The following is a 12,490-nucleotide window of genomic DNA, read 5'->3' as shown; positions in this document are numbered from 1 at the left end:
TGACAACATTATTCGAACTACGCGTGCTGGTTGTTTGCGTTTGCTGGCTGGTCTGTCTGTACATAACCCATTCCATTTTTGCGGAGCCGATAGCACCATGCCCGCATCATACCTGCCCGTCATTATGGTAAATTTGCGCGAGGTATCGCAGTCCTTGTATTACCAGTTCTCAGTCCTCGTTGGAAGCCCTCAGAAGCCCGGCACGTGATCCCCGTCAACAGCGTATACTGTCGAGTTTGCGTACCGTGGTCTTACAGTCTGGCGTCACAGAAAGGGTAGCGCTGTAGCCTGCGCCGCCGGAGCGTCTCGGAAAGAGGTATAGCTGGCCTACGCTACCAGAGCATCACACGGAGCTTGGTAAGCGGGCATATGCCGTCGTCCGTATACACTTTCATGACGGGAGTTGATGGCTTGGCGAGGAGTTACGAGGATGAGATGTTGAAGGGGCGGAACATGCAATTTATTCTCATGGGATAATTACGGCAGACTTTGTACAACTAAGCACAAACTCGTACTGTCAGGACTTGCGAGCGCAGCACATGTCGTATTGTAGCACGCAGTCGCTATTTTTCTCGGAGCACATTCTGACGGGAGGAGCACACGTGCACATTCTGACAGGGCATTCTGCATTCTGGAGGGGCACAGCATCAGCATGCAGGATGGCTCCATAAATAGCCTCTGTCTTTCCTATAGATCACTACATGGAAACAGGGCATGTCCTAATCGGCCAATTGGAATGTCATGTAGATATCACAAAACTCCGCCTCCGAGGGGTCCACACAACGCACACCCGCTGTCCCTAAGGTGATTGTGGAAAGGGGGAAACAAGTACCCTAGACGCATTGTTGCCGCGACGACAGGGCGAGGTGAACGACACATTAAGCTGCCAGAAAGAAAGCTGCTGCCTAAAATCCCCAACCACTTCTTGACTGCCTTGTTGTGTTGGCGTAACGCACGACACTTGGCTTTGTTAATTAGCGGCCGCTTGGGTGCCACCGGCTTGGCCGGCTTCTTTGGCAATCAGCCCACACCTTTAAAAACACGTGCATCCGAAGACGGCTTGCACCGTGACGTCACGGGTAAGTGGCTTGGAACGCTCCCTCTTGTAGGACTGCCGAATTCGTCAGCATATCAGTATCTACATACCTGCCAACTCCCCCTAATTTTTCGTAAAGTTTACGAATTTGCATCCGTCTTACGATTTTAGGAATGCTGCGTTAAGTTTTATGAAAAATCATTTCTGTCTGGGAAAACGTCTCGCAGGTCGGTCTTCGTATACTTTCCTTCGCAAGTCTTTGGTAGTGAAAGGATGCAGATAGACGTTTGTCCTGGCAGGTCTAAATAAACAAGTTCTTGAAGCAGGTGAAATTTGCATCAGGTAAGTCGCTGAAAAAGTCACCGTAGTCTAGAAATAGCTTTGTCTTTGCATTTAGCCGTATTTACATGAATGCGATATAGTAGCGTATCTAATTTCTGAACACATCACGGTAATACTGTGCGACAGTGTTTACACGTGGTGGATCGCACTTCGTCCGAATCAAGCCGTTTTCCGGCGAGCGCATTTCGTCGGTGAATGTGGGGAGAGCCACACGCCGGCAGCCGTCTCACTTTCCCTCTCCCTCGATACGATACACCAGCGTTTGCATGCGCCGCGTGACTCGACTTACCCATTTCAATCTACCCTCTCGTGGCGCATTAATGCGATTCGTCTTCCCAGCGCATTACCGCCGTTTACGACGATGCGATGCGCTAGAAGTGGGATGCGATGCGCCACTGTCGCGTTCACGCAAACGCGGCCATTACTTGCTGTTCCGAGTTTGACTGCTGCTCGGTGTGCTGCGACTAAAGTTAAATCCTCGCTCAGGGCAAGATTTACAATAATGCGTGCTATACGGCCAATGTAGAGCATGGAACTCTTTAATTTCACTACTTGCGACATTCTTCGCTTCTCCTGAAAGACAATGCTTATGAAACTGCAGTTCTGCTCGAACCGAATTTCGGTGAAGCATGGTTCATCGCGCACAGTGCAAAACGCTTCGAAGAGTCTGACACTTAGGCTAAGATTTATCGACCTTCATTTCTCTTCGTTCACGGGACACTTATATGTCTTAGAACTTTAGAAACTTTCTCGCGAAAGCTGGTCGGATCTTGTTGGCGAGTTGGCAATTTAGCCTGATCAAGGAATTTGTGGAGACACGAAGGATGATGCGCCACAAGGCGAACCATCTGTGACAAGTGCGCTCTCACCTGTGAGGTCTTCCTGGGTGTCGTGCTTGAAGAGCGGTGGCAGCACGGGCATCACGATGGCCGGCGACACTCCGCTCGTTTCGTCCGGTTGCTGCCAGAACGACTGCGGCAGCGCGCGAAGTTTCATCGGCAGCGGCTCTGCGGAAATCGATGGGCGATGGTCGCTGCGCATTTTGCTCGTGTCATGCCAAGCAACAAGAAAAGCTGCAAAATTCAGATTTAAAAAAACAATCACTCTGCAGGAAACAAGCTCTGAGATCATACTTGCGTGTTAGTTATAGACTACAACTATAGCGTGAGCACTGAAGGCAAGGTTTGACCACAGGATCGTAAATCTACGACACGCAAAAGATATCGTAGAAATGCTTTACTGTTCATTATTGAAATAGAACTCTTGACTATGTCGTGTTTTCGTCGCGTACGTTGGCGGTTCAGGGCCGAGACGATGAAATAACCCAATTCCAGTATGCACTTAGCTTATGATGTTGTCTATCGTGTTTGGCCGGATACCGTTTCGATGATAGCTAGTATCTAACGGCGTGTTTTTATGAGTTCTGCGATTGTGTGCACATCTGAGAAACCATCATGAAGCGTACGCATTATTGAGCAGCAAGCGGGGAGGAGAAGAATGGGCAGAGGTGGAAGTCGTTGGCTGTAGCTTATAACCACCGATCGTGTTCGTGCAAAGCGAAGTGATGCAGCGGAATTTCTAAGGGAAATATCTGATAAATTTGGCACATATTGAAAAGAAAGTTAAGTTCTGGTATTTTATGCGCCAGAATCGCTACCTGATTATGAGACATGCTGTAGCAGGGGACCCCCGACTAATTTCGGCCACCCGGGCTTTTTTAACCCGGTTGTTCGAAATTAGTTCTATTAGTTACAACCTTATGATGGTAAAGTGTAATGACGCAAAAGAAAACGCAGAGTAAATATTTGTTGCTCACTGAAGTGCCAAATTTAATTTAGAGATAAGAGAACGCAGTAAATAAACTATGTTCTGTCAACTGTGGCCCAACGCACTCCTTTCAGATAACAGATGCAGTGTTCTAGCAAGTGAGCCACGGCGGTGATTGTTTCCAGCTTGACAATCTTGAGTATGTATGTATGTGTACAAGGTCTAATAAAGGGGTGTTTTCCAGTGTGACACGCAGCCATTGGCTGATGCGAAAAATTCTTTAGAACGATGTAACGATGTTCGCGAAATTAGGGAGGACGCATCTTATCGCATGCTCACACAGGCTACTTAAGAGCATCAAACCTACCGCATTCAAGACGCCAGCTGCGTAACGAACTGCTTGAATCTATAAGTACACGAGCGTACATAAACATTTCGCCCCCCATAGAAACTTCATCCCAGCGACCTCGTGTTTAGTAACGCAGCGCTACAGCCACTAAGCCACCACGGTTGGTAAAGTATAAGATAGAAAAAGTAATGAAGCAGTACTTCGGGAGCTGAAAAGCGCGTGCAGTCGCTGTACATTCCCCTCTCCCTCTCTTTCTCTCTGCGCGACGTATACAGGAAGCTCGCAGTTTCCTTCAAAAGTATTGGGTTTGACGTCCCAAAATTGCACGTTAGGTCACGAGGGGGAGGGGGGGGGCGGCGCAGAGACTCCGTAGTACAGGGCTCCGTAACTAATTTCGATCACCTGGTGTTCGTTAACGAGCACCTAAAGTTAAGTAAACCAGCGTCATTCAATTTTCGTTCTCATCGAAACGCTGATGCCGCGGCATGGTAACGAACCCGCGACCCCGTGCTCAGCAGCATAGAACGCCATAGCCACAGCATCACCGCGACCGGCGCACTTTCTTCACGGGACAGGAGTACTTTTACGTCGGTACAGCGGCGTCTTCCCGCTTCGGTAACGGTGCGAGCACCGTCACTCTTCCCTCTTAGCCAGGATCGTCCGCTATGTGGGCGAATGATAGCGAGACACTCTATATCAAGGCCCTTCGGCACTTAGGCGCAAATTCCGTACCCGTCACTCTCCACCAGTGCAGCGTCAAGCACTCGATATCTCGTCTGATTACCTTGACTCAGTTACCTGATATCCAAAAACCCTATTGCTGTGATTCAAACTCTAATGTGCATCGTATAAAAAAAGCAAGCAGTGAAATCAAGATGGCAAGGGGACAAATCCGACTCAAAAGTGAAATCAAGATATTCAGTTGAATTGTTATTTCTTGTTATTATTTTTTCTTTCACTTTCTTTTGTCTTCCTTTTTCTTTTTTGTATGGCCTTTATTTCCGATCCCCCTTCCCTTTCTGATTAGTAAGTAGTCGAATACTTTTACAGAGGCAGAGCACTCTGATATTAAGGAACTCTCGTTCTCTTCTAAGGGCCGGAACAAACAAATGAAATGAACATTGTACCAAGTAGGATATAGTATTAAAAATACGGCAAATGTTGTATTTCGCTCCTCCCAGAAACACAAAGTTTCGCCACTGATTGAAGCCTTCAAAACTGATTTAACATTATGTTTTCGTGGTGCATGGTTTACCTCTTTCTTCTAGTTATTATATTAATTTATTTTTATTCTTCTTAATTTTGTAAGCACTTCAGACATACCTATCAACAAGACGCGAGGTCCTGAACAGCTAAGCTAAAGTCACCATTTCTTTTTTTATTGCAACTTACCATTAAAACGCCCTTGTCGCGGTATCTGGAATCGGGGAAACTTAAATAAATGAAAAAGTAAAGCATTAGTTTGTTTTTTTAAAATAAACATCCATAAACCAAGGGCAAACTTAAAATCTGCGTTCTGGGTGAGTCGCCAGCGATCGAAAACGTGTCGCTTTCTACCTTCGCATTACCACCGAGGGGTCACGGGCGACGACAGTGAGGCGATGAAAGCGGCAGAAAAGCAGACGCTTGCGAAAACAAAAGAAAAACGCATTGTGTTTATCTCGCGCGAGTTTTAAAAAAAAGGTAAAAAAAACTAAAAAAGAACGGATGTTCGGCGTCCAGGTGCGGCCCACGAGCGAGCCATGTGCACAGCCCAGCGAAATGGCCTTGCCCTCGCCGCCACGCTGACTGCAATAAAGAATGCACCGCTGGGAGCGCTCGTATTGATTGGCCGTGGCAAAGTGCCCGCTCGCCAACGTTGAAGGTCAGCCAGCGGCGGCGCCCATTGGAGAATTGCCACGCTTCCAGGTATACGGCGCCGTGTTTTCCCCCCTGGATTGGCGGGAAATTCCTCCGATTGCGCTAATGGCTCCGCGGACGCAGCAGCACCCGCTATCAGTGCGCAGCGACCGGCTATGCAGTGCACGGGCGGCAGAAGCGACAAGCACCGGCTTGCAAGTTGAGATGCAGTATAGCATGAACTTTGATCCTTTTTTTCTTTCACCCCTATTTTTCACGCATGGCGAAACCTATAGCAACCAGTTCTATAGGAAAGGGGGTGGGGGTTTGGATATCAGTATCGCGGAGAACCTGTGTACGACGCGTGTGAGCTTGCAGCTGCGCCGCTTCACGTCGTGCCGAAAAGCGAAGTAGAAGTTTACGTCATCTGGCTTTCCACTATCGTTGGAAATGCGCACGAAGGCTGTCCCAACTGAGTGACACCAACGACGAGACTATAACGGAGGGGTGCGCGCGAACAGAACCTGCAGATCCATGCTACGACCGGTTGCGTGTCCTAGTTGTCAATATAATCGGTTGCGGCTGATTAGTTACGTACTCAAGAGCAATTGCCGGGCATCCCAATTAGTCAGCTTATGACCACGTGTTCATTACAACGTCGCCATGTGCGTTGTCACCTGATTAGAGTGTTTATTTGAGGAGATAACAACGGCGCAGTTAACCTAACAGCATTTAAGTGAGCCAGAATGTTTATTTATTTATTTATTTATTTATTTATTTATTTATTTATTTATTTAAGTCAACTTAAATGTTATGTCTCATCTTGTGTAGAAAGTAGGTCATTGTCAAAAGGTATTATCTATCATAATAACTGTTTTTGTTATTATTATTATGTACTGTGCTTTTACTATGTACTCACTTCAGTAGTCCTGGGAATATCCCTTATCTTGCTTGATTCTTCGGTCAAAAATGTGGTATCACTTCGAAAATGTATTTTCGCTTTTTGCCTACGTAGAACCATGGCCATTATTACTACCACGAAATTGTAGTGAGACCTGAAACCGCTTGTTTCGTGTGTGCTGGAATGCCATAGTTTTCTGGTTGCCGAGGCTCAAAATGCTGCAAGGAATACATGAAGAGCGAATGTTAAAACACAATAGTTTAGTATCATTTTGCCTTGTTCTAATATCGTTTATGTAATTAAAATACCGCAGTTTTGAAATATTCCTGACGTATCCTTATGAATGACAACATTGCAGGCTATTTTACCGTCACCTAATCAGATACGTCATTCGCGAGAATGCAAAGCGTGCAGCGCCTGTAAAGCGTGCACCACTGCACATATAGTAAATAAAAGGAGAAGCGCGGTTAAGTTTTTGCAGGCAACGTATGCGGGAACTTTCAGACGATCCCTGTTCTCATTCTTTCTTCTGAAAGAAATATTTACATTCTCAAAGTGGACAAATATGCATGCGGTCGACAATATGGCTCCACTTATCAAATGAGAAACATGCAGCCACAATGAGTAAGAAAAGGCGGAATAAACTGAGATCAAGGTTCACGGGTTGTTAGAGCGTACACACTGCCGGGTGAGACACATATGCGCACATCCTAGGTAAAGAATGGCAGCAATGCACGCGAGCTGCCATCATATCAATGCCACATTAGGGAGTACTTAGTCATGCTAGGCAGCGTCAGTTGCCTTTGAGCTACCAGAAGTGCCTTTCAGGCGCTCGAGATGTATTACTGCTGAATGCACTCTAGGCACGAAGGCTAGCGCAGGAAAAAATAAAGATACACAAAGGACGGAGAAAGGCGTGGCGTGAGATAAGGAAATGAGTGTGGCGGTGAACGTTTTGATAATCTTTCTTTCTTTGCGCTTATACGGCCAACATGTCTTATTGATGGGGGAAGTCATCCTGCATGACTTAATTCATACTTTCTTTTTTTTTCGTTTCTTTGTTTTTTCTTGTGTCCACGTAACGATAACGAACGTAGGACATACCTCGGAAATGTGTATACAGCGTCGGATTCTTACCCCTGTGTTGTGGCAAGACTCGGCATGTGGAAAGGAGGGAAAAGGGAGGAGATGGCGGGAAGGGGAGTGAAAATGACTTGTAAGTGCAAGTAAGATAGATCAGTGTCTGTTGAAGTGCGAGAAAGCTTGACTTTCCGTCTGTGTATTTAATTGTGATAAAATATCGCACTCTCTTGATAAATGAAAACTTTCGATGCTCTATAAGGTGAATATTAGCTGCAGGAGATACCGTTCTGAAGCTGGGGCAGGAATGGGGAGCTCAATGAGAAGGATTTAAGGAACGGGCGGTGAAGGTGGGGAAGGCAAGCGTTCAAATTTCAGTTATAGTTCATGCCTATGATTACGACGACGATTTAATTGTGCAAGCAGCACTAAGGGATAGCTAAACAACATATCTTTTTGATGATTGGTGCTCGTTGTTGGATAACATTGTGAAGTAGCTCAGTCCGTAACAATTCGGCTCGTTACTATGTTTGGTACCACTTAGGCCAGCAGTTTCCATGTCGCGAACCCGTTTGTTCAACACATTAAATCCAATAAAACAAAATTCTCATCATACACGTTTCAGAAATCAACTTCTCCCAAGTCAAATTCGTAGGCTCTTCTTCGCATTGCAAGACAAGGCGTTGCACCGAATGTTTGAAAGTGGGCATTGGTGTGCGAGGCGTAGCAGCAATACAATCATACATGACAGCGCTGACCTGCTGTTTTTTTTTTTTTTTTTGGCGGACGTGTGTACAAGTGCATTTTTTGTGCTAGCGCTTAAGAGACGGAGTGCCAAAAATATCTTGCGTTTGTTCTGAAAGTTTGAGCCATTGCGTATACGGAAACCCTTCACAACTCTCTTATTAAGTTCCTGAATAATATGTTTCTACCACCACCACCGAATTCAAGCTCTTTCGCAATACTGTATGAAAACACCCTTATAGCTTGTCTACGGCGAAAAGTTTAAAACACTTCGCTGTTGAGTCTGTTCTTTGCATTTTTGTTGTTGTTGTTGTTCTGGTACGTAAATCCGCTGGTGTACACGTGAAGTTCGTGGCCCAAAGTTTTGAAACTAACGTACTGTGAACAGGAGGTGGAGGAGGGAGCGGGGGGAGGTTACATCGCGCTTAGTTTGATCGGCATTGAATTGCCAGGTTGCGTCGGAGGGGCAAGGGAGACGACGCCCCAGAATCACAGAACCTCCCTAAACTTTGGTTCCGCCAGTGATTCGAATCGGGGAAGGCAAAGACATACATTTGGAAATGCGAACGCAGCCACCGTTTCGTATACGGGCGCTTACCTTTCTTGGGTTTCGCTCTGACTCGCGTCGAGACGGAGCGTCCTTCGTTCAACGCGCTGACGTCGTTGACGCTGATAACGCTGCCCTTGCGGAGTCCGGTCGACTTGTTCTCTCCTTTGGCGACCGCTTTCTTCTCGGACACTCCTGGCCGAGGAACCGCGCTAGAAGACGCGGCGGTTGCAGTCACAGAGTGTCCGTGGTGCTCGAAGCCGGGCGTCCGCACGTAGACCGGTCCCGAAGCCGTGCTGCTTCCACCGGGCGACGCCACATTCTCGTAGTCTGGCGACACGCCGCTCACCCACGGCTGTTCTTCGTCGGGCAGGCTCGCCGAGGCGACGTCGCTGAGCCAGCCGTCGCGAGCACCCGGCTCGGGCGAATCGTGGCATATGAGGCCGCTGTCCACCGAGCCTCGACCACTGTCCTCGTCCTCGGACGGCAGGCCCTTGGGGTGACGCAACTTGCTCATGGTCCTTGTCAGTCGACTTGCACAAGTTCTCGCGAGTGTTGCGCGTCGCGAAAAAAAGAAAACGGTAGCTTCAAAAAGAAAAAAAAGGAAACAATACTGACTGAACTAAGTACTCGGGGCAGCGTCGCAGGCGCGCCTTACCTCTTTTAGGCACTTTCCGTACAGATGCCGCGCTCGTTGAAAGCTGCTGGGTCTACTCGCGTTGGCGATGTATATATACAAGATATTAAGCTGTCCTTCACTGCGGAAACTTCAAGGGCCGTACCTTCTTTTTAAGTTACTCGAAAAGGTCAGCGCAAAGATGTTCGTAAGCGACAGCTTTTGTGAACGCCAGTGGTCACGGTCCCACAGAGGTACTGGTCACGGTCGGCACACATCGTTTTTTTCCAGCCGGAGACAGTCCAGCAGTCCCAACGTACAACGCAACGCGCGTTCAGTCCTCTCGACGCCGAATAAGTGTCGCTGCTCAGCACCACGGGGGCGCCGGCTTCAGACCGCGCATTCAGGCACAAACAACGACGAATGTACGGATCTGACGCCATGCCGCGCTGACGTCATCCATCGGCGCGGCGCACGTCCTTTGTCCAAGAAGATTCATCGATAGCCAGGTGCGAGAAACGAGTCTCAACGTGCGCCACAAATCGAAGACCAAACGGCGCTCAAGTTTTTGCCGCCACCACTTGCACGACTGTCACGTGACTATCACTGACCTGCGACGTGTGTCGTGAGTATACCGACACACGATACCGAGTCGACACGGGCCGTGACTCGTGCGACTGTGGTCTCGTTCGCGCCGCACTACGTGTCGATTCCACGTGCGTCAGCAACGGGACGTCTGGTTCGGGAGGTGGTGACCGCCGAAACTCAACAGCAGGAATGCGCCCGTGTGTTTTGAGGCGCACCGGGTGCGGTTGCCATGGGCACGGAATAGTGGCGCTCTGAGCGCGTCGTCCTGCGGAGGTGCACCGGGTCGTCGCTTTATGCTGGTCAGGTCTACGTGTGTGCGGTGCCGTTATGTAAGCGTGGTGCGTGCACGGTATGCTATGGGTATACCTGCTCCTTCGCGAGAGGCGACGGACATCTGGAACCCGGTGACATGTTTGTCACGTGCGTTTGGGTGTTCGCGGAAGCTCGCGGTCACCTTGTGTGGCGCGTTACGCGAGCTACTGTTGCATGAAGGTCGCATTTTGCCGCGGGACGACGTCGCTCCAGTGGGAAAAAAGTTGATACACCTGGCGAACTCGGCGGTGTGAAGTCGGTGTTCAGTGATCGGAGTGTTGGTATGCGCTTTGACTCCATAACATTTGCACTTGTGGCTCCGAATCACCTACTGTGACTTGTTTCGAAGCATATACAGGGTGTTCCAACTATCATGCACCAAGATTTTAAAAATATGCAAATGCCACGTATCTGGAGAGAACCAAGGTAGTGTTGTTTGCCATCGCTTGGAGATACTCAGTTTATTTTTTTGCATTCCGCCTAATTACGCAATTAATCATGATTAAATAATCAACTTCTCAAATTTTATATTTATATGAAAAGTGTCAATGAGAAAATTGTAGAGTGACATGAAAAGCTCCTGCTACGTCTTCCTGTTGCTCAATACGTGCTACATAAAAGTGTTCTTCCGAACGTGAAAGGAGCCCGCGAATACACGCAAAGTGCCTCGAGCGGCCATGCAAGGCAATTTGGCGTGTGCTTCTTTCACGCTCAGAAAAAGATTTTTATGCAGCACGAATAGAACAACAGAAATCCGTATGGTGTGTTTTTCATGCTGCTCTACAATGTTCTCATTGGCGCTTTTCATCTAAGTATAATATTAGAGAAATTTATTAATTAAGACTAGCTATCTAATTAGGCAGAATGCAAAAAATAATCCGAGTGTCTCCAAGCGACCGCAAACAACATTACCTTGGTTCGGTCCAGCTACGTGGCATTTGCATATATTTAAATCTTGGTGAAAGTTGGGACACCCTGTACAACACCGTCTCTAGCGCTCATGGCTAGTGCACGAGTCCTGGCTTGTTTGCGCTATAGGAGGAAGAAAAGTCAATGTTTTAACTATCGCGTGCTCGTCGCGTTTTCGTACTTTTCCCACCAACGATTCCCCATACAAATCCTCAGGTTCGATGGCACATTCCCCCATTCATTCTTTCTCGCGCACAATTGAAGTGCCGCCAGGAATGCGATGACACAAAGCACGACAATGTTAAGCGTACGTGACTGGAACACTATTGTTTCGGACGCTCGTGCCGCCTGGGACAACATCTTTAAGCTTCGATTCAAATAAATGGCGTTAATTAAAGTTTATAAAACAGCTTTCGAACGGTTAGCTTTACAGACAGTGAAGAGCAGACGTCTACACGTTAAAGAAAAAAATAAAGCAAGGACTAACTGATTGCAATTCTAATTACTTCAGTAAAATATGCCATTGATTACTGTTACTGGATATTGCTCCACGAAAGTAGTTGAGGAATTGCTCAAAAATAATCAATGACGTCTACGTTACTTTCCTGCACACTATCATTAACATTGCATATATATATATATATATATATATATATATATATATATATATAGGGTGTCCCAACTATTATCATGCGCCAAGATTTAAAAATATACAAATGCCACGTGGCTGGACAGAACCAACGTAGTGTTGGTTGTCATCGCCTGGAGATACTCACGTTATTTTCTTGCATTCCGCCTAATTACATAATTGGCCTTCATTAATAAATCAACTTCTCAAATATTATAATTAAATGAAAAGCGTCAATGAGAAAATTGCAGAGAGACATGAAAAGCTCCCGATACAGTTTTCTGTTGCTCAATACGTGCTACATAAAAGTGTTTTTCCGAGCGTGAAAGAAGTCCGCGAATACACGCAAAGTGCCTCGAGCGGCCAGTCGCACGGCAATTTGTTGCACAGTGGGCTATGTTGTGGGACGCGCGTAGAAGAGGGCTCCCGATTAAACTTGATCATGCCTATATGAGGTTCCAGCTAGCTTCCGTCTGGCCAAGTCGTGCTGCCAGAACTACGAAAAGTGAAGAGGACATCACGAAGGCTACAAGGACCCGGGCCAGGACACCCCGAACTCTTCTGCGCACCGCTCCCCAACCCCGACCCCCCCACCTCCGCCAAGCTTTCGTCACAGCGACAGATGAAAAAAAAAAAATAAAAACGACCAGAAACCATCGACGATGATTGTCAAAGTAGGCAAATAATCGAACGCTTCAAGGAAGCTAATCGCTTTATTGAAGGGATGGTGGGCTTGATGACGTATGTTTGCTGCGGCAAGGACATTCTGGAAGAGTTTGCTCTTTCACTGCAGAATTCCGCAGAATGCAGAATCATTAATCAGCACGTTTTC

General features: G+C 47.3%; 1 protein-coding gene across 1 annotated transcript in view; it reads right to left on the bottom strand.

Moving 5' to 3' along the window:
• LOC142576052 (uncharacterized) overlaps positions 1–10,050 on the bottom strand; it is a 158,885-nt gene extending 148,835 nt beyond the window's left edge. Inside the window, exons 1-2 of the mRNA XM_075685971.1 lie at positions 8,657–10,050; positions 2,248–2,385 (exon numbers count right to left, since the gene is read on the bottom strand). Of these exons, the coding sequence (XP_075542086.1) occupies positions 2,248–2,385; positions 8,657–9,122 (604 nt within the window). The 5' untranslated portion in view covers positions 9,123–10,050. The remainder of the gene's footprint in view (positions 1–2,247; positions 2,386–8,656) is intronic.
• Between the last annotated feature and the right edge of the window lie 2,440 nt (positions 10,051–12,490).

Source organism: Dermacentor variabilis, chromosome 3 (genome assembly GCF_050947875.1).
Source record: "Dermacentor variabilis isolate Ectoservices chromosome 3, ASM5094787v1, whole genome shotgun sequence".
NCBI lineage: Eukaryota > Metazoa > Arthropoda > Arachnida > Ixodida > Ixodidae > Dermacentor > Dermacentor variabilis.
This window is presented reverse-complemented; position numbering and strand designations above follow the sequence as displayed.